The sequence below is a fragment of the Thamnophis sirtalis genome, unplaced genomic scaffold, assembly GCF_051295495.1.
Source record: "Thamnophis sirtalis isolate CommonGarterSnake01/CBP01778 unplaced genomic scaffold, rThaSir2_p1.2 scaffold_1, whole genome shotgun sequence".
In the NCBI taxonomy this organism is placed as follows: Eukaryota; Metazoa; Chordata; class Lepidosauria; order Squamata; family Natricidae; genus Thamnophis; species Thamnophis sirtalis.
Window position 1 is genome coordinate 105,944,425 of NW_028261381.1, and position 25,150 is coordinate 105,969,574.

General features: G+C 39.1%; 2 protein-coding genes across 6 annotated transcripts in view; one reads left to right on the top strand and one right to left on the bottom strand.

Annotated features, from left to right (window-relative positions):
• The window catches only part of CSTPP1 (centriolar satellite-associated tubulin polyglutamylase complex regulator 1), a 138,845-nt gene extending 131,721 nt beyond the window's left edge, over positions 1-7,124 (top strand). For all 3 annotated transcript variants that reach the window (XM_087720481.1, XM_087720488.1, XM_087720496.1), the window contains 2 exons: positions 4,258-4,321; positions 6,556-7,124. In XM_087720481.1, coding sequence (XP_087576607.1) covers positions 4,258-4,321; positions 6,556-6,733 — 242 coding nt within the window. In that variant the 3' untranslated portion in view covers positions 6,734-7,124. The remainder of the gene's footprint in view (positions 1-4,257; positions 4,322-6,555) is intronic.
• Positions 7,125-7,527: 403 nt separating this feature from the next.
• Positions 7,528-23,930, bottom strand: ARFGAP2 (ARF GTPase activating protein 2). 3 transcript variants are annotated; one of them, XR_015697360.1, is made up of 17 exons: positions 23,607-23,930; positions 23,135-23,253; positions 20,362-20,434; positions 19,948-20,079; positions 19,782-19,862; positions 17,812-17,911; positions 16,925-16,981; positions 15,694-15,738; positions 15,050-15,102; positions 14,268-14,404; positions 13,816-13,947; positions 11,355-11,483; positions 11,134-11,268; positions 10,911-11,037; positions 10,670-10,756; positions 10,316-10,434; positions 7,528-9,362 (listed from the first exon to the last, which is right to left on the bottom strand). XR_015697360.1 is itself a non-coding variant. In XM_087720414.1 (17 exons), the coding sequence occupies exons 1-17, from the start codon at positions 23,676-23,678 to the stop codon at positions 9,342-9,344; spliced, it is 1,623 nt and encodes a 540-aa protein (XP_087576540.1). In that variant the 5' UTR covers positions 23,679-23,926; the 3' UTR covers positions 7,528-9,341. The 3 variants fall into 3 exon arrangements, 2 of the variants coding, with proteins under 2 accessions (XP_087576540.1, XP_087576542.1); XM_087720414.1 differs by having other exon boundaries at positions 10,666-10,756; positions 23,607-23,926; XM_087720416.1 differs by lacking the exon at positions 15,694-15,738 and having other exon boundaries at positions 10,666-10,756; positions 23,607-23,921.
• Between the last annotated feature and the right edge of the window lie 1,220 nt (positions 23,931-25,150).

A 25,150-nucleotide genomic window follows, 5' to 3' on the forward strand; every position in this document is an offset into this window, starting at 1 on the left:
GAAAGGGAAGCAGTATGCTCCCTCCCATATTTGGCCAGACCAGGTGGTTTGACAGAAGAAAAAACACTTTATGTGAAGCCAAGACTTTGTTTCAGTAGAAATATCATGATTACGGGACAGAAGCAATGCACTTACGCCCTTTCAGAATTGTTATTTGTCCTGCAACCTTAAAATCAGGCTTTGGGAAAATGGGTGTCTTTTTCCAAAGCAGAATCTGTGTTGGAGATCAGCACTGGGCCTGTTGGGTGCATTTCTGGGGTTCTGAATATAACAGCATGCCTCCTTGGCCCTGCTAGCAACCATCCAAGCTGCTCTTGATACCTTTGCATTTTCTCTGCTCAAGGATATGTCTTAGTCCAAACTCCACTCCCTTTCCAGCCTCCCAGCCCCTGCCAACAACTGGAGCTGCTGTTTACCAAAGCGTAGAGATTATATATCAAAAGGAACATGCATACAAGCCCTCAATCCCTTCTGTAAACAGGCTTAGCTAGTAATGCATTCCCAAGTAAAGACGATGCCTAGATTGCACCGTTTCGGGCTTTTCTTTCTGCCTGTACAAAATCCACTTCCAGTAAGGTGCAAAGCAAACAGATGGGCTGAGAAAGCCCTGCCTACTGCCGCCATTGTGTATGGGTTTTTCCTTCCATTAAGAAAGGCCTGTCCTGGCTTCAAGCCAGGCTCCTACTGAGGCCTCTTGCGGGGCAGCCGTAAGTGTAACAGGTGCAGGCATCTTGGCAAGGAAAGCAGGATTTTCCCCCTCCTGCCTTTTCATCTTCCCTGCACACGGGGATAATTTGAATAGGCTTTGGTCTGCAAGGGATCACAGGCTCCCTAAAGCCCTGCAGCAAGGGCAGTTCCAGGCGAGAGCTTCAGATGAGGAAGGAAAGCGCTTTCAGGCAGGGGCCTCACTGTGCCTCCAATCTCACCAGCATCTTGAAAGGGAAGAGGAGGAGAGATTAAAAGCCAGCTGATGAATTTGTCAAGCAGACTGTAAGCCCAGCCTCACTCCTCTGTCAATATTGATTCACCAATCCACTGCATATTGTTTACCAATTCTCCCAAGAGATTGGAGCACCCTTGAGATCTTTAGATGCAAGAACAAGCTTCACATTCAGGAAATGGAGGCTGCAGAAGGCTGGCAGCAGCCCTTTTTGCTCATTTGGCATTATAGTGGTGGCTCCGTGGCTAAGACCTGGAGCTTGTCGATCAGAAAGGTTGGCAGTTTGGCGGTTCGAATCCCTAGTGCCATGTAATAGAGTGAGCCCCCGTTACTTGTCCCAGCTTCTGCCAACCTAGCAATTTGAAAGCATGTAAAAAATGCAAGTAGAAAAATAGGAACCACCTTTGGTGGGAAGGTAGCAGTGTTCTTTGCGCCTTTGGCATGTAGCCATACTGGCCACATGACCATGGAGACATCTTTGGACAGCGCTGGCTCTTTGGTTTTGGAACAGAAATGAGCAACGCCTCCTAGAGTCAGGAACGACTAGCACATACGTGCAAGAGGAATCTTTATCTTATTTTAGTGCCAGAGATATAAGAGTGTCTTACTTTTTTGGATATTAGGCAGGACAGAAGAAACAGTAAGTGTAGATTGCTCCTTCCCTCCTCACATGCAGCTTTCTTTCTGAAGGAACATTTTCCTTATTAAGAGGTTCCATCCCTGTTTCTCCCTTGGATGACTGCTGCAAGGTGAAGAGTTACGCAAAAGATCTCTGTGAGGACCTGCTACCCTGGGAGCCGTACACAGTTTAGAAGCATTCCACATACCGAGGATGCCAAGTTATGCCAAGAACTATGTGTGCAGACTCATCTCTGTAGACTTCCCTACCTAAGACAGGAAGAGCATTCTGTTCTTGCGAACAGACTTTAGTTAGTCCCATGCACCACACTGTATTAAAAAAATATGAGTACAATTTGTTGTACAGAAGGAAGGTAAACATAAGAGTAAGTGCATCTGCCAGCTAACCCCAGTGGACCACTTCTTTGCAATAGTGTATCAGGGAATCTGAAAATCTTCTCTCCATTTTAAGATATATGTTATCTTCACAGAATATGTATCTGAGATACAGCAGGGAGAAGATTAGGCTGCCTTTCCCCCATTTTTGCACACCAGTTAGTAGAGCAACATAGTTATATAGTTCACGTGGATACGTTACGTTCACGTTAGAGTCTTGGATACACAAGCATTGCAACGCACAAGCTCTGCAAACATCATCAGGAAATATGAAGAGTTAATCATGAGGAAAGGGTAGAATTGCAGAATTGTTCATGGTGACTTGAGTGGTAAGGAAGTATATGGCATGTGAAGCTTTGCTAGGCAGAACTGTTGCAAAAAAGGGATAATGAAGGCCATGTCATAAGTATACTTAGGGCATAAAATGTGAATGTTGTACAGGGCTCTGAATCAAAGGAACAGAAAGGGATAAATCAATCCTATTCTTCTTACTTAAAGGGCAAAGCCTTTATAATATGCTGTCAGCTAAGTTATGCTGTCATGGACTGTCTTTTGCTTGGTACATTCCGGATGCACTGAGGCTCTGGAATCTGGATTGAAGGCTTCGGTTTAATCCTAGCAAGACTGAGTGGCAATGAATTTGGAGGGCAACATAGATTAAATATCTCCAGTCCTTGCTACTGGATGAGGTTGCCCTGCCCTAGACAATAATGGTATGCAGTTTGAGGATCCATCTGGATTCATGTCTACTTGTTCAAGACTCTTTGCACAAATCTCTCTTGTAAACCATTCCTGGATTGTGAGACTCTTTTTAAAATCAAATTTTTTATTGATCACCTCACGGCTGTCTTACAGCAATATAATCTACTGTCTTGTAAAAATGAAATAATGGCTCATCAAAGTTTTTTATTCCCCCCCCAACATATTTTAGTATACTGATATTTGATCATTATTTGAACAATATACAGTATAAAGGAGATATAGAATAACGGAGTAAGCAATCCATACCTTGAGTTTCCCTTTCCTCATCTAGGAAAAAAGGCTGTTAAGGAAATTGGCAACTTGAATCTGCTAGATTCAGATCATGTTGATGCTTCATGAACTGAATCCTTGTCCAGGGTGCCTATGCGAAGAATGAAAACCAAAACCAACTCTGTTCATGGACTCATCGTGTAGCTGACAAGGCGCGAAAGGAATGAGGAAGGAAGAGCAACCATGTAAATTTAGGCATCCAGTGGTAGTATTAGATATCTAAGCAGTATCATATGTTCAGGACAGATGGGCCTCTCTACTCATATGAACAATCCTGCTGCAGCTATAAGCTGCTGATGAATGACAAGAACCATAGAGTTGGCATTTTGACATCCCCAAAAAAATGTTCTTAAGAAGGGACTTAAAACATGATTGTACTCCATTTTCTCTGCTCATATCAGAAGGCAAACTCTTTACTTCCTTATGAGGCAAAACCCTTTTGATGTTCTTTGTCTGTTACGGAGTGGTCCAACCTCTAAAGAGAGGAAGGAGGCTTTTAATCCTCAGTGTAGTTATGTAACTGTATGTGGATTTAATATTTTAGTGACTGTTATAAATATTGATGTAGAATATTTTACTTACTAAGGTAAAGCAGCCTCCCTTATTTGGAAGTCAGTGAGGTCCTGATTAGTCAGCCAACTGGGGCTCTGGCCTTTTCCCTTGAAAACCAAATAACCTTCCTTATTAGTGCAAAAGTCTTAAATTTCGCATATTTTACTACTAAGACATTGTAGGAGCTACAGTGCTGATTGTTAAAGCGAAAGACAAGTAGGGCATTCTTGTAGAGATGGGAAGCTATTATAGATATAGATAAAAAAATAAAATTAACTCTTAGGTTGTTCGTTCCTTTATGTTTTATGGAAGTTCATGTACAATGCAACATGCAATGACATGATTGTTTGAAGGACATCAGCCTCAACAGGCCATCCTCACACTGAGCTAACAGGATGCTGTGCTGCTACAGAAATGTTTCCTGTAGGAGTAGGACAAGATACTCCAAATGTAGCAATAGTGAAAAGGGTGATCGGGCAGTTGGCAGGATGCGTATCTACGAATTCAATTGCTTTTTGAAGAAGGCTAACAAACCTAAGCCATGCAGAGAGCAGTTTACAGCATGAATTCCACCATGGAATTGTTGAACAGATGTTCCTCTTCCTAAATTTCCATTTTCATGGGTGGATTCACTTCAGATTCCATAGTATTATGGTATATAGATACTTATTCTTGCTTTAGAATTTTAATTGAGCTTTCTCTTTGCTATTCATTTTCAGGAGCTCTTCCTGAGAAAGCAGAGTTGCTAATTGACCCAGTTATGGATCAGGAATTAGAGAAACTGTAAGTATTTTTAAAATGGAGAACAACTGAATGGCTAGGGCACCATTATTTTTCCTTTTAGCTGTCACATGAGAGTTCTTGCAATGAATGTAACAGCAAAGGTAATTTTTCCTTTCACTCTAAAACATGGCAGGTAGAGTTGAAGTTAATTGGAAAGTTCTTCTGTTATTTGTATATCCCTTTAATTATTAAGACATCAGCCAGTTTCATTTATATATCCAGGTAACAGCTTCCATATCATTCTTATAACCTGTCATTTCAAATCAGTCTCATTCTCCGTCTTGCCCAGTAAAACAGTTCATAACTGCTTTTAAATCCATTTTTGATAACAGACAATCTTAAGAGTAACTTGAGTGCATTGTTCCCAAATACCCTTAAATTTTTCCAAAGTTAAAACTATTTTGCTCCATTCTGTATTAGTGAGTTTCTTCTCCTATAATTTTGATCTTTAGTTCTTTCTAGTTTGCTTTAGTGTTCAACTTTCAAAGTCTTCTCATGTTTTTTCTAATTAACAGCATTTTCCCAGGAAAGTTACAAATTCTTTTCACATATTTTTATAAAATTTTAAACAACCTACAGGATGTCTTCTTCTAATTAATTTTTGCCCCCTTAGACCATTTATAACTTTCCAAAATCAATATTCTAATCACTCTTTGGCTGTTTAGTCTAAAACATTTTTATCTCCTTAAAACTTGCATAAACTACTTTTGCTGAGGATTGAAAGAGACTCACCCAGTGTAATAAAACTTGCCGTTCTGAGAGGTTTTATTATTCATTCTTATACTGAATTGGCTAACTTTCTTATAACAACTTATACATTGGCTAACTTTCTTATAACTTTCTCATAACTTTTGCATTGAATAACTTATTTTGCATCTACAAAAGAGATGCATTAAAGTTTTTGAGGAGACAAAAAGAAAAAAAAATCAAATACTGGGACATTATCTAAAGAGATGAAAGATCAGCATTGTTAAAAGCAAAGGAATGGAATATAAAGTTGGTTCATTTGATCAAGATTAAAATAAGATATATTGTTGTTTGGTGGGGTTTTTTTGGTAATTCTAAATGGATTTTTGTTGGCCAAGACTGAAGGACTGCTTTAAAAATCTGTTTTATATGTAAGAGATGAGGTATAGGAAGAAGAGATCTTTGGTTGTGTTTTCAAAAAAAAAGTCCCAAGTTACTGTGTTAAAAGCAAAGTAAAGGAACATAAAGTTGGCCCTTTAAAGGTTAAAATGTTATTTATTACAAATTTTAATTGACGTTTTAAATTAGGACTGAATGACGATGCTTTAAATTTTTCTTTATAGCTATATGGGAAAAAGAGGTGTTACAGTATGAGAGGTGATGTTACTGAAATTGTACTTGTGATAAAGGGGGAAGTCATTTCTTTATATACAGTATATGTGTGTGTGTCAGGGGTGGATTTCAGCCGGTTCGCGGCGGTCCCCGCAAACCGGTTGGTCGGCGAACCCGGAAGTAAGTAACTTCCAGGAACAGCGAAGGGCCCATCCGCGCTCCTTACCGGTCTTTGAAGGCTTCTGCGCTTCCATGCAGGCGCATGGCACATACAGCGCCTGCGCGATTCTCTGCGAGCAGCTGGATGGCACATACAGCGCTTGCGCAATTCTCCACGAGCAGCTGGAGCATCGCGCAGGCGCTAAGACGCATGTGTAAACTGCACGCGTGCACGAGGACACTGCTGGCCCCGTTCGGGATAAGCAACCCACCACTGGTGTGTGTGTGTGTGTGTGTGTGTATGTATGTATATGTGTGTGTATATATATATATATATATATATATATATATGTGTGTGTGTGTGTGTGTGTGTGTGTCTGTGTGTGTGTATTCTTTTCCCCCTACACTTGTATTCATTTTTTAATCTATGTATCTGAAAATGTTAATAACAATTATTTAAAAAAGAAGTATCGTGCAGTTGATAAGAATGTCAAGAAAGGAGAAAGCCTGCTTTTCCAAATGTTGGTCCATGCAAAAGAAAATTTCAAAACAGGTCACCATTTCTATAGGAATTCTATAGGAGCAATTTTCTGAGCTTCTAAGCAAAGGAGGTCAATCTCCAATTGTAAAGGTGGCCGAAGATCACATTCTTCTTCTCTGAACTCTTTAGCAAATTATTGATCAATAGATACTTTTACATATTCCCCAGTATGCTTTAAAACTTTTATAATGACAAATGTAAACTAAAGTAACCACAGGGTTTTTTTTCCTTTCAGGATTGCATCAATTTCAGGCCTTTCAGTATCCACTTCTAGTGCAAGTGGGGATGCAACAAACATGCCTTCTCGTGCTTCACCACGAATCTGTCCCCTTTGGAGGCCACTTCACCATCGTCGGAAAGTGGATACTGAAAGTGATGGCTCCACAGAAGAGACAGATTCTTCAGAGAACTGATTAAAGGAATATACAATGGTTACCAGGTCCTTATAACTGAAGTGTTGGATTTCGGGGAAAGGGAGATGGAGACCTATGGCAATTGTAGGATCATACTGCTCTCTTGTGGCAAACATGTCAAATTGATTGAAATACGAGAGCATTTGTTTCAATGTTAAGAAATTTAATTCTCAGTGTTGAGTTTGCATTGCTGCCCTTTGATCTCTGTTTTACACATTTCTCCCTACATATGAACCCCTTATTATATTGCTTGGTATTAACATATTTTATGAAAGTCCAGATCAGAAAGGAAAACACATGGCTCGGAGGAGTGGGTAATTTTTTCACTGTGGGTTGAGGATGAGACCTGTGAACTATGTATAGAAAATAAAGAACGTTGCACTAGGAGGTAGATTTCTTGCATCGTAAGTTACATTGCAAAAATAGCAACTGCATCATTTGCTATTCAGATGTCATTTGAAAGGACGTAAAAAGTAGTACTAAAAGAATTACGACAAAAGATTTTTCTTTCACTCCTGGGAAAGTGAAGTATGAATGTTATAAAGCTGAAACTGCAAGGCAATATTCCTTGCAATCAAAAAATAGTCATATTACAGAATACTTCCAGAGGTAACTAACACTAACATACACGACAACTTTAGCTTTACTTTTACACTAATTTGCTCGTCCTTCTTTTAATCTAATTTTTGTTCTTAGAGCTTAGTGTAGAAAATACACTTGGGGGAGGGGTGTAATTTCTGACAACACATTTTGTATTGTTATTTGGGGCCAAGGAAAATAAGAACCACAAGGAATTGAGAACACGGGAATCCAATCTGTTTATTGGAGAGGAAGAAGACTCCATAGCCTTCACCGTTAAACCTCATAAAGCAGTGCCATAAATTTGGCTGCATATCACTTATGAATATTATGATGAATTTCAAGTACAGAGATGACCCAAGCAAGGGAAACCTCTTCCAATCTCTGAGTGAAAAAGCAGACTGAGTAAAAGTGGCCTGATATGAAGCTCTGCAAACTCTTTGCTCAGGAACTGAGCAAGCAATTTTAAATCTGCAACACTTGAAACTAGAGAAGCTATTTTCAGAATCCTGTGGATACAAAGGAGAAGCAAGCAAAGGGGGAAATTTCTGGTCAGTCCATGCAGGCATTTATTTTCATAGGAAGTGCACAAGGAGTAAGCAGATTAATTGCACTAATGAGTTACACTAATGTGAAAGTGGGTAACCTCAAAGGGCATTGGTAACCTCAGCTGCCTCTAGCAAGTATACCTCACTGAGACATCATTTCAGTGTGTTCTTGGCGATTCCTCTTCCTATTAAACAACTGGCTTGTCTTCTTAGGAGAGACACTGTATTTGGTGGCAGTTTCCAGATAAACCCACAGTGCAGCAGCAACAATCATGCAATTTGAATGCAAAATGGTTACAACAGTAAGTACCATTTCACAAAGAAATAATTCTCCCACTCTGTTGCAATGAGAATACTCTGGTGGAAAAATATCACTGATACATGGGATTTAGCATGCAGATGTAATGGGTGCTTTGGAGCAAAATACCTTTTATTATCTCAGACTCGAGATTAGCAATGTAGACTGGGATGGAGCATTTATCTATTCCAGTTCCTCTTTGATCAATAAAGCTATAGCAATTTATGAGAACAATCCCAGAAAGCATAGGGACAACAGTGGTGCCTAGGTAGGTGGAAGAAGCCTTCTTGAAACTGATTTTGTTTCAATATAGTTTGCAAGAAACCTATGGTGTCCATATTCATTATCTGTTGTGAGTCTGAAGGAAGGCAGTAGTAGCAATGGTTGTGCAACAAAAAAGAACACAGTGAATGGAGTGAATATAGTCAACACTCACTTCAGCTCCTATTTCTTTTAACATATGAAATAAATGACAGCACCCAATGGACAACCAACTGATTATAGGAAAGTTAGATAACCCTTCTTATCACTGAAGATCTCCTATCTCCTGCACAAATTTATCATCAGTCATATTTGCAAAATAAAAGAATCTTAACTAAGGCCAAGAGTGCTGACCTTTCACTGCATGCTGTACATTTGTGCTTCTAAGCCACTATTCTAAAATGGTTCCTCACACTGGTTCCTTAAGGCAGTAAGATTACCATGGACAGAGGAAGGAATTTCACTCTATTTTGGAGTATAGGTTCTAGAGTCCCCACCAATGCAACAAGTACTATAATTTGCTTCTGAATTCATGCAAAAGCATGAAAAATATTACACACTACTTTCCTGCTTCCACAATACTAAGTCCACCAATATCAGTCAGGGAGACAAAGAGAAATATAAAGAGCAGCACCACAATGACATCTGCACCCTATCTCAATTCATAGCAGCAGAGGGATGTTCTCTGGAAAGGCCCATACTTCAATCACTGAAGGCTGGGTTTTGACAAAATATTTGTTTTCTAATACAAAACAACTGTCCAGAAAACCTTCGGGCATAGGACAAGCATGTCCGTTTTCTGTATTCTCAAGCATCCCTCAGCTCTGCCCAGCTTAGAAATTATCCTGTAGAGTTCCCATGTGGTGTTTCCAAGTTCAAGTGGTGTTACACCAAAGGCCAACAGGTACAGTCTTCTAGATCATCAATATGAACCATAGCGGTCCTAAGGGTAGAAGGAAAAAGAGAAAGGGGAGTGGGGAATCATATAACAAATTGTCCAGAAACATGCTTGAAGATTTCGAGGCGTTTAGCTGTAAAAACTAGTCCAAAGCTTGTAAATAAATCTTACTGCTTATGAGCCAATCATACCAAAAACAAGCATGTTTCTGGACATCAATATGTGTACTAGGCTCCAGGACCCTGATTTTAAAACTGTGTTTCAGATTCTTTTGTTTAAGATACATAGGAAAAAGGCATGTTGAAATGCAAATGGCCAGCCTCTAGCATTATTACTATTTTCAGTGATGTTTTGGATCCTTATTGGGTCTTGTCTTGATGTCTGTACTATGTTTGGATTAGCGTTAAAATTTGCAAGTTCAAAGTGATCATGAAAAATAATATTTCTTAAAGTGAACCAATCAACTAGTTGCCTTGGAAGTACTTAAATTAGTGCTTTTATACCCCATTTAGTAGAAGTAAATAATGTCCATGAGCATCAAGTTGTGTACTTGGCTCCAGGACCCTGATTTTAAAACTGTCTTTCAGATTCTTCTGTTTAAAAGATATATAGGAAAAAGGCATGTTGAAATGTAAATGGCCAGCCTTTAGCATTATTACTATTTTCATATGAGTTTATTTAGATATTACATATGTTGTTCATATAAGCACATTTAATCATCCATTTAAACGTTTTCCTAAAATTTAATAGTAAATAGATGGTAAAGAAGGCTGTGTGTTGCAGTGGTTAGACACTGGACTAGTACTGAGGAGACTCAAATTCTAATTTATCCACCACCCCAGAAACTCATTGGGGGATTATGGGCCAATCATTCTCTTTCAACCTGGCTTACTACTTGCTTATGCTGTAACAAAATAAAATAAGGAAAAAAGAGTCCAATGTACATCATCTTGGTCAAGATAGTATATAAGTATAACAACTTTCCCCTCAGTTCTCACCTGCAGTGAATTCATTACACCGTTGGCCAGGACAGCCATCTTGCCAGCAACCGACTTTACTCCCTGCTTGAACTGAGCAATGTCAGCTGCAGGTAGTACATTTCCAATGGATACACTACCTGCAAGGAAGACAAAATATAAATATGAAGCCGGATAGAGCTTTGCTAAATAAAGAAGCTACGCTTATGAGAGAGAACTTAACTGCTTGAATTCACACATTTTAATAAGGCTTACTCTACTCACTGCTCTGTACCAAACTCCTCTATATGGAACTGAGGGCAACAAAGCCATGGTGTTGACTCATGAATTATCACAGCACACTTCCAAATGAATAATCCTTTTGGACATACCCACATTTGCTGTTTCAGATTCTCCGAAAAGATCAACAGAACTAATGGCATTGCTTCCTGAGAGCTGCTGGAGTCGGGATCTGGCCTCATACTGGTAGAAATAAAAAAAAGATTTTTAAAAATAATGGAAATAAAATTATTTTAAAAAATAAGGGGAGGGGAAGCCAATATTGATCAGGAACATTGCTATTTACAATGGACGGAAATAGGCATCTCTATGGGCAGAGAAATCATAGAAAACCTACCTCAGCATCAACTTCTCGCCCAAAGAACATGTCAGATGAGATGGCTTTGGCACCTGCAAACTTCTGCTGAGCTTCGTTAGACTCTACTACTGATACCTTGCTCTCTGTTTCTCTTCTGTTGGTTGGTCTGAGTAGAAGAGAAAAGCACTGAAATCTTTCACTGACTACTCCCCATTCACACAGCTCTACATTAGAGCAAAGGACTGTATTCCCCTTTCTTTACCTGTCACCAATGGGCCGGATGCTTGACACTGTGATGTCTGCCTCCTCTTCTCTTTTGTCAAGTCCCCAGGAGGGCATTTCTGTTTCCCATTGTGAACCAAAACCATCTCCTAGTGAGAATGGATTATCTTTGTACCTAGGAACAAATGCAAGAAAGAAATCTATACAGGCCAGAGAGAGAAATACTAACAGAACTAAAAACTCAGCAAAGCTTAGTCGTACTTGGGTGGTCCAGATGTGAAGCTTCCTGTATCTTCAAAGAGGCCCAGCTGAGACCGAGAGGACTTTACACTCGCTGGTGTTTCTTGTTCTATTACTTGCATCTCAGACAGGACAGAATGCGAAATGGAACTAGAAGAAACAATACAAAGTTAAAAGACCTGGCAGAATACCATACTTCCAAATATTTCTTCAACACTAGAATTACCTTGGCACATATCACTTTCCACTTATTTAAAACTAATTGCTTTTGCTATTTGATGATAGTTCATCTAGTTTAAAGAGAGCCTTCTGGATATTTTCATGATCCTTTTGGTTTTCTCATCCTAAATAATTTAATAGCATTCATAAATTTGGCTGGTTCATTATTTATGCCTAAGACAATTTGTCTATGAACAAATTAGAACATACTGGTCTCAACAATGAACCTTGAAGGACTCTAGTTCTTCCATCTGTTGAGAAAATAACTTATTCATTCCTACACTATTTGTTTTTCACCAGTTACCATAGTAATCCATAAATGTACAGGTCTGCTTAGCCTATGACAGCTAAGTTTACTGAACAGCCTTTGATAAGATTGTGTTAAAGTTTTTTTTTTTGAAAATCCAACTATATAATAGCAACAGAATTCTTTTCAACTTGTTTGCTTGATGATATTCTAAAACAGGGATTGACATCTGGAATTGGAGGTAGCCAACCACTCAAAATCATCTGGTCCACAATCCCAAATATAAATACATATGTATGTATAGTCATGTGAAAAAGTACAGCCTCTTTGAATTCTGTGGTTTTATGCATCAGTACATAGTAAAAGTCACCTTTAGCAGTTCTTAAAAATAGGTAAATACAACTTCAGATTAACAACATGTAACATATTGCACTATGTGTCATCATTTAATTTACAAAAAGAAAAGTAAAATGAAGAAACCATCTGTGAAAAACTAAATACACCTTATGATTCAATAGCTTGTAGAACCGTCTTTAGCAGCAGTAACTTCAGGTAATCATTTTCTGTATGACTTTATTAGTTTCTCAGACCATTGCGAAAGAATTTTGGTCCACTCTTCTTTACAATATTGTTCATTGATATTTGGGAGCCTTTATGCACAATTTTCTTGAGGTCCCGCCACAGTATGGGTTGAGGTCTGGACTTTGACTGGACCATTGCAACACCTTGATTCTTAACCACCACCCCCAAATCTGTTGTAGAGTTGATGGTGTTCTTGGGGTCATTGCCGTGTACTGAATGGTTGGTACACGATGTTTGTGCTGATATGCTGTGTCTGGTTTTTGTCTGGTTTGGCACTGTGGCACTGAGCATTATGGCCAAACATTTCCACTTTGGTCACATCTATACAAAGAACAGTGTCCCAGACATCTTGTGATTTGTTCAGAAACAGTGGTGGCATAGCCTTTGGCCCTACATGAAGAAGGCTGGCAAAGTCGTTTTTAAAGTAACCTCCAAAAGAATTTTGTCAAATCCATGCAAAACTTCAGAACTTGTTTTGCTCTCTGCTTAATTACTGATTACTATTGGTTTACTTGCAACGGACCTTAAGCTGACTGCTCCACAGTATAAATTTCCCCAAACTCCCTTAACTTTTACATTAGGGATTTCCAGTCTTCTTATAGTGAGCTTAAATTGAGTGAAAAACTAGGTATTTTTTGCTAAGATAATAATTTAATAATAATTTGACAGTCTTTATAAGAACTTTTAGGTAGATTCCATCAGAACCTGATGATTTCTTCCAAAATGTCTCAAGCTGACCTACAATACCTTCCCTTGTTACTTCGACTGGCTTTAATGCTTCTAATCCTCTACACCTAAGAAAATCCATACAACTTCAGACAGCTTCCCTATATTTTCTGTAGTGAAGACAGATGCAAAGGACTTGGCTCAATTTATCTGCAATGTCTATTATCTCTATATCTCTGAGAATCTCTTTTACTTTTCTGGTCCAGCAGTTTCATTGGCTGGTTTTCTGCTTCAAAAATACTCAAATAAGTTCTTAATAAGTTCTTTATCATTTTATTTTGCTATGCTGTCATGCTGTCATTTCTTTTTCTGCATCATCTTTTATTTATTTATAAAATTTATAGGCTGCCCATCTTCCCTCAAGGTAACTGGGCAGCATCCTCATCCTCCTCTTTAATCTTTTTTTATTACCCTTTTCTATTATAGTCCGTGCTTTATTTGTTAAAAAATACTTTCCCTAACTTGTACAGATTTCTGAACACTATTTGACTATGACATTAGCCTCCGGCTGACTTTTCTTATTGCAATTTCTTACTCCAAGGGCTACAATATAAATCACTCCTATGAAGGGGCCTGAATATATACAGAATCCAAACAGCCTTTGGAAAGAGCAAAGGGACAGATCAGGCCTGCTGAGATTGCTAACAGCTTCAGTCAGGCATGACACAGAAGGGAGCTATGTTTTTATTCTCCAATAAAGTAAATTACCTTCTGGACACCAAGCCCATGCCTAGTCTTTCAGCCTGCTCACGCTTCTTCCCTTCTAAGTTTTGAAGTTTCTTCTCCTCCTTCTTCCGATCAATTTTGAGCTCTTGATAGGCCAATCTCATTGAGGTCACTCTGTGAGAAAGACACCACACAAGCATCAGCAAACCACAGAATTCAAATAGAGTTGCTCCATAGTGTACTGTATATAGCATATCCCAGCCCATGTTTTGAATATAAATATCAGAAGTGACAACAGAGCTGCTGAAAAGTATCATGATCCAGGCTCTATTCATGTGCAGACATTGGTCATTATTTTATTTATAAATTCTCAGGTCTGAATTGGATATCACATCTTTTTTTATGCTTCCTGATTTCGTTCTCCAGTTCAATCCCTTTGTGAGCAAATCTAAGTGCATCCTAACCTAAGGATGCTAGATACAAAAGCCACTCACATAGATTCCTCCGCTTGCTTCCTGTACTCAGCTGCTTGTTGCTCTTTCAGCTTTTCTGCCATCTGGGCTTGCCGTTCAACTTCTGTAAAACTCTGACTGCTCACTTTTTGAGCTCCAAGACCTTTTTTGGCACCCAGCTAAAGAAAAGGAAGAAAAAGACAATGTGAAAGTCACTGAACCTGAAAAATCAGAGGAATTTGCAGGAATTACAGCAACCTATGCAAGGGCACAACAGAAATTGAGATATCCATTTATCATTCCATTTCAGAATTACTTTATTACAGAAAGCAAAGATAACAAAACAATGTCTTCAATTTTTCTAGCTTTGCTGTATAAACCCAGTGTGTATGGAGGTGAGGGTGGGGTGTTGGGAGGGGCATCTATTATCTTTGTTCCAAGACTACACCAGAAAGTCAAACACAAAACATAAATATATTAATTTCTGAGGTGAAGAAACCATCTGCCCATGACAGTTGGCCCACACTAAAAATAAATACAGTGTAACAGTAATCCCCCAAGAGCTAAATCCATGGCATTAAGAGGACCATTTCAAACTATTGGTATATAGAAAGGTAGAAACTAGATAATGATGCTGTCCACCAGGAGCAGAAATGAAAGAGAAGAACAAGGTAAATCCTAATTAGCTTGCATAAAAAACAGGCAGCAGCCACAGCAGAAAAGGAAGTTCTCGCAAAAGGTCACTCGGAAGGGACACAATTTTGCCAAAAAAAAGCAAATAGGTGCATGCCATGGAAAGGCAAGGTCTCTAGCAACAAACTTACCCCTTTTTTTGCTCCACCTGCCTTCTTCTTTCCAATAAGAGAAGGCTTTATTTCTGCAATAAAAGCAACCAATGAAGGATGAGCTTAAGCTGCTGTGAATACTAATACTCATCACAATATTTCAAACTTTTAATGGTTAAAAGACTACCATGGCCAAGTGTCCTATAAACATTGTTAATATACCCAGCAGCTCCAGCAGCAGCACACATACTCAGTGTCAATATGACCAGCCATAACATGCAATTTCAAATTAGTAACCACTTGGGCCTCCCCTTCCAGGTAAGAAAGTGATAGAATTACGATACTAAGACGTAGTGACTTTGGTAGGCAGTGAGCTCAGAAGTGTCCATGGGAAAAGCCCAGTAGTATTGCTATAAATGTAAAAGAGGCATATGTTGCAGGTGACTCAGTAGTTTCCACACAACCAAAGCAAGGAGAATATAACTGTCCAAGTTGTGCCACCTGTGTCACTTAACTAATTGCCAAAATTCCAGAAGCAAAATGTAATCTAAATTTCACTATTAAGTAAGAGCAATTCCTTCCATGTTGGGTTGAGATCTTAAAAGGTGCAAGACAGATAAACGTAGGAGCTGGAAGCAGAACCTCAGAAATGGAAGGCAAATAGTCCATACAGAGCCAGTTACCTCTGGCCGGAGCTGCCCCTTGTGGAGACAGACACATGGATGCGTCTGAAGGAGAAAGAGACATGCATGTATTTCATTCTAAAAAGATGTTTAGATGAAGGTTGAGATACAAGTCTGACCTTCACCAAGATATCCCACACAAGACTGTACTGTCTGGTAAATTGTCAGTATTGGAAATACTGAATGGACTCAGAGATAAGCTAAGAATATTGTCAAAGTGCATGGATTTGGCTTTTTTGCAGATAGGCTTATCCGTGATTTTTTATGGTGATAATTTTTTCTAAAATACTTGTATTTGTTTTAAAAAAATCTATTTTTCATATATACTTGTGTATAAGCAGACCCTTGAAATTTAAACCAAAATACAATTAAAAAGGCAGGTCACCTTATCTGCAGATGGCACATTTTTATGGCATTTTGGTTAAAATTTGAGAGATGGTTTATGTGCTTATGTGAGTATATACAACATGTTTCATATATTAGTTGATTAATAAATATACAAAATATATCACATATACTCACATGTAAAATGACATTTAAATCAAGATAGTGTGTTTAAAGGTTTTTCTTATTAGGATTCAGTGCACCTTTCATATTCCTAAATGAAAAGAGCATGGATGTTATGGAAAGTTGTGTTATTTTTTTCCTAAGGATATTTACATCAAAATGAAGAGAGCGTAAAAATAGAAATGAGGTATAAATAATATCTAAGATCATGACATTAGACAATCAGGGTACAATCTACATTAGTTAGATGTTACTCTTGGAGAACAAACCAAGGGCATATCAGCGTGCTACAATTTCAATCCTCCTGAGAAATATTAGTTGAGATTACAGAATCACAGTGATTTCAACAAATTCTAGGAAAATCCATTTAACAGGGAATCAAACTTGACTCCGGCTGTTATAAACTCTTCAGAATTAAGATGTTTAAAAATAGAAGCTAGATGGCTTCCTATTAGAGATAATTATAGCCACCTCTGGACAGCAAGGGATTAGACCAGTTGACATTTTAATGTTCCCTCCAACGATTCTAGTTTCCCAAAAGATTCCTATGTTACTGAACTCCTATTATATTTCAATAAGAAGTTCAAAATGAGAACTATTCATCTTCTCAACCCAATATAGCGTCTGAAATAAATCTATGGTCAACGCAAATCATCTGAAGTGAAACCGAGGATCACTAGCAGCATTGTGCATTGAGGAAAACAGAGGAGATATGTATACTTACCAAGGGAGCCTTTGGGAGAGGTGCTCAATAACTCAATAGACGGACCTTGGTCAGCCTCTACAGAATAAAAAAAAATAACTATGATGATCTAGAACAGGGTTGTCAAACTCAATTTCATTGAGGGCCGCATCACAGTTGTGTGGGATCTTGGGAGGGGGGCTGGGAGGGGCATGGCCAGCTCATCATCACTTGAGGCTCTGTTTTCAGCTGTGACAGCCTCCTGCAGCCCTCTACCAGCAAAAACGGAGCCTTCCCAAGCTCTGTTTTCACTGGCAGAGGCACTGCAGGTTGGTCCTTTGCGGTTTCCAGGGTGGGCCCACAGATCAGATCTAAGCATTCTGCAGACCGGAGCCTTGATTTTGACACTCCTGGTCTAGAAGCATTAGACATACCCAAAAGCACCACAATTCCATGAAGAAACTACTGAAATAAACTGAGGAACGTACCAGATAGGCAAATGACTGATTCAGTGAAAACCAGTTTGAATCTATGTGTTATTGTTACTCTACTGACTGTAACCATGACTTAATGTAACATGAAAATGGGGATACTGGGCTAATATAGTTTCTAGCATATTCCTAGTTTTAACTACGTAAGCAACTAAAAAAGAAAAGTAATTAGCAGAAAATAGTTGACATGCTATTACAACTTTGCTTATTTACAAATTTTGGCTTGATCCTGCTTTCTCAACAATCTATAATTAAAACCAGCTATTATCTCAGTCAGATATATGAATACAGCCACCTATCAATTAATAGACATGTTTCTTTCATGTATCATATATTTATCCTGTTGGAATACAGAACTTCGAAATTATTCGAACAGATAATGCTCTTTAACTGAAAAAAAATGCTCAAAACAAAATTGGTTTCTGTTTTGGTACTTACGTATCTCATTATTTTCAGATGGCCTTGCTGGTTTCTCCAATTCTGATGTGGACTCTGTTGTGCTCTGCTCTGTCTTAGCCACATCCCAGTTATTACAAGCCTTAAAGAAAACAAATCAGTTCTTAGAAAGGCTCAACAACATTAATTCATAACTCAAACAAGAGCTGGACTAATAAATCACGTATTTCTCCAACATTGTAGACAGTGACTATTACTACTTTCTTAAAAATAGGTTCCATTCTAATAGAGAGGTCAGTCATCAATTATGACCCTAACACAAAGAAAAAATATTCCAGTTATGAGGTATATACAGGCAGTCCTTGACTTAAAACAGTTCGTTTAGTGACCTTTGAAGTTACAACAGCACAGAAAAAAGAGACTTATGACTGTTTTTTACACTCATGACCGTTGCAGCATCACCATGGTCGTGTGATCACCTTCTGCAACCTTCTGACAAGCAGAAGTTGGGAAGCCAGATTCACTTAACCACCATGTTATTAACATAACAACTACAGGAATTCACTGAACAACTGTGGCAAGAAAGGTTGTAAAATGGGACAAAATTTACTTGTCTCACTTGACAGCAGAAATTTTGGGCTCAATTGTGCTCACAAGTTGAAGATTATCTGTACCCCATTTCTGATACTAGCCAGCCAATCATGTCTAAGAAAGTCACAAGGGGAAGACACAATATAATCAACTAGTCCAGCGGCAGCGAACTTTTTTGTCCTCACGTGCCAAAATTGTGTGCGCGCCATCCCTACAATGCAATGCGCCCCAGCCACCTGCGCATGTGACCACCACCACCCCACGCATGCGCTTGACCACACCACACCCCAAGTATGCACGCGTGGGGTGGTGGTGGTCACATGCGCAGGTGGCTGGGGCGCATTGCATTGTAGGGATGGCGCACACACAATTTTGGCACGTGAGGACAAAAAAGTTCGCTGTACAAGGCTGAGAGTTTTCCCCCTCCCCGGGCTCCGGAGGCTTTCCTGAAGCCTAGGGAGGGCGAAAATGGCCTTCCATGACCCTCCGGAAGGCTAAAAATCAGCTGGCCAGCACGCGCATGAACGCTGGAGTTGATGGCTCTGTGTGCCCCCTGTGGCACATGTGCCATAGGTTCGCCATCACGGAACCAGTCCAAAGGCATTATATTTGGTTTGAACAAAGAATCAATAGAAACTTTTGTTAAGGAGTATTACTCAATTGTTTTGTATTTCAATGAAGAAATACAGGCTTTACACTTATAAGAATAGTGTAAAATTCCAGCTCCTTTAATGAGAGCAGCCTTTACAATCTGTTATCTGACAGATTTGCTGGGATTTCAACTCACAGGATTTCTGACAACATATCTAGAAGCCACCAGGCTGGGGAAAGCTTTGAAAAAGATCAACTATGTCCAGTACTATTATATGTAGCATTATCCTGATTCATTACAAATGAATATATGATCGCAGCTCAGAATTGCAATGGAAAAAAAAATGGCCATTTCTGACCAGATTGTCAATCCAGATGGTTCATCATAGACTAGTATTCAGTTAAAAGGTACAATATAAGCAGTCGTGGTAAACAACTATAAGTAGGCCACAGGAACTCATTCCCTGAGTGATATGATTATACAAGAAAAATATATGACCATATTATATCACAACAGCAAACCCAGTTGCACTTGTTAAGCAAATCCTGTGTGATTGTTAAGCATGATATCACAGGATCACAACAGTTTGTCCATTAACTTTGTTTATTAGTAAAGGTTGAATATGGTGAACATGTGACTATGGGATGCTGTAACAGCTACAACTTCAAAGATTGGCTGTGAGTTTCCTTGTTCTTCCTGTCATAATTTTAAATGGCTGCTGAATGAGTGGTAGCTAACCAAGGATTATCTGTATTGAGGAAAACTCATCAGACAATCCTACAAGGAAGATTTACAATTGAAAAGAGCAATTCAGGTTGGCTCAACATACCTGTGTATGTTCCAAAAAGAAATCAGCATCATCCCTTTCCAGTGAGTGGCCAGAAATCCCACTCAGGCCATCAATCAGGAGCTAAAAATGGAGAGGATCATCCATGGATTTTTATAGCAAGTCTTATAATTTCCCATCGCCCCCAACAGTGCACAGACTTATTTACATCATTTCCATATTTGGCCATGGCAGCACTTGCCAGCTGCTGGATCTTCTCTCGGTACATGTGAGCAGCACGGCTATTATACTTGGCAGGGGCATCTGAGGTGGTACAGCCATGTTGGCAGAAAAAAGCTGTCTGAAAAACAGAGAAAATATAGTTGAAAAAGGACAAACTGAAATCTAGATATTTCCAGATATACTGTAGATATGTAGCAATTGAGCTTCAATGGTGTTCGATGATCCAGAATATAAAAAAAAAATTGCCATGTAATTTTTTAAAAATAGTTTGTTAATAACTATTCACAAAGTTATTCATCAGTTACCTAATCATAGCATTCTATAAAAAAAAGCGGGAACAATTAAAAAAATACAATGCCCATCTAAATAATCAAAGAATATAATTTCAACTGGTCCTTACCGCATTAGCATTGGTACCCACTTGCATACACCTCAACTGAAACCAGCTCCAGTTGGAGTCAAGCTCTGTAGACCTACAAGGGGACAAGATTGGCATTATATATTATACACAAATTCACCATACAGATGCCAACGATTTCTAAAAGCCAAATGCCCTTCTGTCACAATATAATCTGTTGTCCTGTGAAAAAAATACAAATTTCATTTCTCTTAGTGTGGTACTTACACACAACAGACAGGAAAAAGCTAGCAGATTCCAAGCTTTTAATCAATTTGCAGGAAGATAAAGATCACCTTATTATATCAGCTTTCCCCAAACTGTGTCTTCCACAGAAGTTGGCACTACCAGTCTGACTATCCAGGCGCTTGATTTAGGAAATGCTGCCTTTCATTATATTTCTCCAGTGTAGAATTCTAATTTTTTTCCATCTGACAAATTGGGAATAATTATTAGTTTATGATGTATTCATCAGATTTATATCTCCTCATAATCATAAACAGATTTTTGGCAGCTTGCAAGAGCAAAACAAAACAAAAGCTTGCAAAAACATAAGAATACAAAAAATATACCAGAAATGTACAAAAAAACCCCATCAAAAAACCCCAACGGCCTGGTGTAGTGTCCAAAAAGCTGTCTTTTTTTCTAGAAGGTAAATAATGTTGGGCACTAACAACCCCTCAATGGGAGACCATTCCAAATGGCAATCAATCCCTATCACAGAAAAGGAATGCTTCCAGGTTCACATATACCTCAACCTCATCAAAATAGGATACAGGCAGCTGCTTCTCCTGGCACTATTGGATTGGTCAATAAAAATATGAAGTTCTGAGGGTAACCTGGTGCCAATAAAGAGATGTATAGGCTAAGATCAGCTGCTTAAATTGCATACAGAACTTAATAGAAACCCTATGGAGGGCTCCTAAAACAGATATACTATGTGCCCATCAGATAATATCTGTGCGCACCTAGTCAATTCATTTTATAACATTTCAAGCAGAAAACAAATAAACTAAAGTTATAGAACTGACAATTTAACAGGCAGGGAATTTGTGACTGTTGATGGTTCTGAATTACAACCTGCAGCATTCCTCATCATTGGCTATACTGGATAGGGCTGCTGATTCAAGGCACTAGCAGAGCCAGTGATTCTTTATACCTCCACTATAAACTACTGTAATACTGCAATATAAATAATTTAATACTCTTGTTAACACTCTCTTAGCAATCTTCTGTAAGTAGGTCTCTATTTTTTCAGATTTCACAAATATATTGAAATGAGATGTTATAACAAAGAGTAAAAACAAAATGCACATTTAATAACTATCAGTAATTCACTTTTCACAGAAACCTGTCATTTGTTAACTATTATAAAACAACTTAGAAGTGGAAAATAGTTAGGGAATTATTAAAAATGAAAATGTTTTATCATCATTGTCTAACCTCTTAGAAGCAAAGACAGATAAAGAGATAGAATGTGGAAGAATTAGTCAGCTTGTATGTAGGACAATGGATATCAGAATTTTTACTAAATGTTGAGAATAAAGACAAAAACCTAGTGAATGCATTTACACATCACATAAGCAACATGCTTACTGAAATACGGTACTTTATAAATGCAAACAGGTCTGGCTAACAAAATGCAGACAACTTCTTCAGTAGGGGAAAGAGAAGGCATATTATTCAATCAAAGGATGATGATGATGAGTAATCCAAAACTCAATCATATACATCATCAAATAAGTCAAGATTGGAGGCGACTATGGTTTGCTAATCGGTTGTGCATAACTAAGCCATATAGCCTGCATTGTCATACAAACTCAAAGATTTCAAATAATTCATCCACAGAAGTTGGAAAGAGCCTTATCCCTGAAAAGAATCTGAAGATAAATAAAACAAACTCTCTAAATAGCCATAATGCTCAGGCAAGATTTAGAATAAAAGGAATGATTAATCTATTCAGACCATTTTCTAGGATCAGTTATTCAGAACTCAGAAGAAATATTTTTTTCTATCTCTGAGTGAGTGTTGGACTCCTGGCGACTGCCTGGACAAGCCCCTGCAGGTTTTCTAAGCAAGGTTTCAGGATGGTTTGCTAAATGGCTTAATGCTTCAGGCAAGAGGTGCTGATTCCTTAACCCTACCCCAAACTGGATCTCAAAGATACACTATAAAGTGTCAGAATTATGGCACCTGGCATATTTATATATACGTGGTTATGCGCATAATTTTGTATGTATTAATTTAGTCATGTTTATGTAGTCTATATTGGAAGTGGTGACCTTTGAGAACTCTATGCAACAAAATTTCATTTTAATGTATGCCAATTAGTGCACATTTAAAGTGACTATAAAGTTATTCTAAGTCCAAGTCATGCTTTGAAGACAGCAAAATTGCAGAATAGAAAATAATAGGTGTTTTTTTAAAAAAAATACGCTAATATACCCAAGAACATATACACTGATACAGTTATTTAATACCAGTAGAGACTAGAATTTGGGAAATAAGATAGTATCAGGTCAGCAGTCCTTGGTCATCTGTCAAACATAAATTAGTAAATAATTTGATTTGAAAATATGCAAATAACTCTATATACACCAGGAAAACAACACTCTTACTTGAGTGTCATTAAGATAGATCTGCTGGGTGCGAAAAAAATAATAATTTACTTATGTACCAGCAATCAGGTAAATGACGTGAAATGCTAACCCATCATCTAAGCAGCCCTCGATACTATTTTACCGCGTTTTAAGCCCGCATCCAAGCCCGACTTTACCGGATGAAGCTGACATGAACGCCCAGCGAGCGATGGATTCCGGAACAGTCGATACAGAGAAACACCCCGTAGGTGATGCTGGCCCAGCTCGGGTTCTTTGCCCCACAGTCGAAACAGGACTACAAAAGAACAACAACAACAACAAAAGGTAAATGTAACATTAACCGATCTCCCAGAAACTGAGAAGCCGGCTCGCGATGTCTTAAACCGAGTCCGTCACCTAAGCAACCACTCGTTTTCCCCTCAGCAGCAGCTACGGTACTTTGATGCCGGAACGCTACGCGGCAACGCCTAGACTCGGGGGCTCATCTCTCCCTTCAGGCTCGCCACCATCGGGTGCGGAGTCGAGTGGTTACCGGCGAGGACGGAGAGAGATGCGGATCAAAAGCCGGGTAAATTCCGCTCCGAAAAGTCTCGTGATCCGGACAACCACCCTCGAGCACAAAGCCCACCCGCTTTCACCGTCAAGTACCTTATTGGCTGGCGCAGCTCGCAGACGCTTGAAAAGGGTCTGAATTTCCATCCGGCTGGGCCCCGCCGCCATGTTTTCTTTCTCCCAGCATTCGCAGTGCTCGGCAGCCGGTCACAGCGTGGGCCAATCCGCCTGAGGGAGGCGGGATTCTACAGATACGGGTCCCTCTTAAGGTCAGTTTAGTGCGGCCTCCATGAGGCAAAGTATTTGGCGAGAACTAGGATTACTGCCTGCGAGGTTGCTGAGAGGCAGAGGACCAGGCCCCAAACCTTTTTCCGCCATCAACTGTCCCAAGCGGCCGAAACGGGCAAAGGGTTTAACTCTCTTAAAGCCTTCGACCGCTCGAACGGGGAGGGCGGGGCCTAATCAGATGAGAGGCAGGGCTTTGTGACAGGTCCTGTGCAGAAATTAAATTCTCTCCTTCTGTCGGCTTTCCCAAAGACCCTGAGCTGAGGAAGAAATGGATGTTGACTGTGAAAAGGTTTTGAGAAAGAAATTGTGCATCCCCGGTTCTGGCGCCTTCCTGTATTCTCAGCAATTCAGTCAAGAGCTTTGCCGGCTGGAGAATTCTGGGAATTGAAGTCCGGTCCGCACATCATAAAGTTGCCAAAGTTGAGAAACACTGTTTTAACTAGGTGTCATTTATTAATGCAGTTTGCAATGGCTGCCCATCTCTGCAAGTTACTCTGGATGGCAAACAATCTTAAAATCCATCATGAGTGCAAAAATCAAAATATAGCAGCCAAAGAGAATGTTACAATCTAGGATTGTTAATACAATGAGGAGACAGGACCCTCCACAAAAGGAGGAAAGTGCTGCTAAGTCAGGGCCATCACAAGCTGGTATGCAAGTGATACACTGCAGAAAGGAGCCATGACACAGGGGGTGCCACATTAAATTTAAAAAATTCTCAATTTCTCACTCCAACAGTGGGCGCTCACATCAGACTTCCATTTCACCCAGACCAAGGGCTGTATATCGAGTCAGAGAAATCATACGTAATCTGAAACTATCAATGCCTCCAGTTCACATATTCTTGCAATTCCAGGAAGCTCAGGTGTGAGGTGTACCAAGTCTTCTATGCAGGGACACAGGTGTCTTACAGGTCAGGGGCGGCCCTGTGCTAAGTGAATATTGCATGTCAGTCTCCGTCTATTATATAGTATAATGTATACTATTACCTAAATGTTTTAATTAATTTTCTTATGGGATTTATGAGAAAAGAACTACCTAATTCAAGGTATTCGTTGGAGGAGTTCCAAAATGGAGACCTAAGTACCAATCTGCTACTTAGAGCTGCAGAAGATAATGGACTTTTGATCATTGTAGCTTTTGATGACGGAAACTATTTCTTTAAACTATGAATATATGAAGAAACTTTTAAGTGAATCAGTCTACTGGTTATAGAGTCTTATATTTTCATTGCTAGCAAGTTTTTGCATGTTCTGTTTCTTTCCTACTATTGACATCCTTTGAACTGGAGATAATCAGGGTGTGTCCTGGGAGCTTGTTACAAAAGATGCACCTAAGGGCATAAGTAGAGC

Coding starts and splice junctions, on each gene's coding strand:
- ARFGAP2 (XM_087720414.1), bottom strand. CDS start 23,678: ATGGCGGCGGGGCCCAGCCGGATGGAAATTCAGACCCTTTTCAAGCGT. Junction 19,863..19,947: donor TGGCCAAATATGGAAATGAT/GTAAATAAGTCT, acceptor CTCCATTTTTAG/CTCCTGATTGATGGCCTGAG. Junction 10,435..10,665: donor ATCTGAAACAGCAAATGTGG/GTATGTCCAAAA, acceptor TCTTCCTTGCAG/GTAGTGTATCCATTGGAAAT.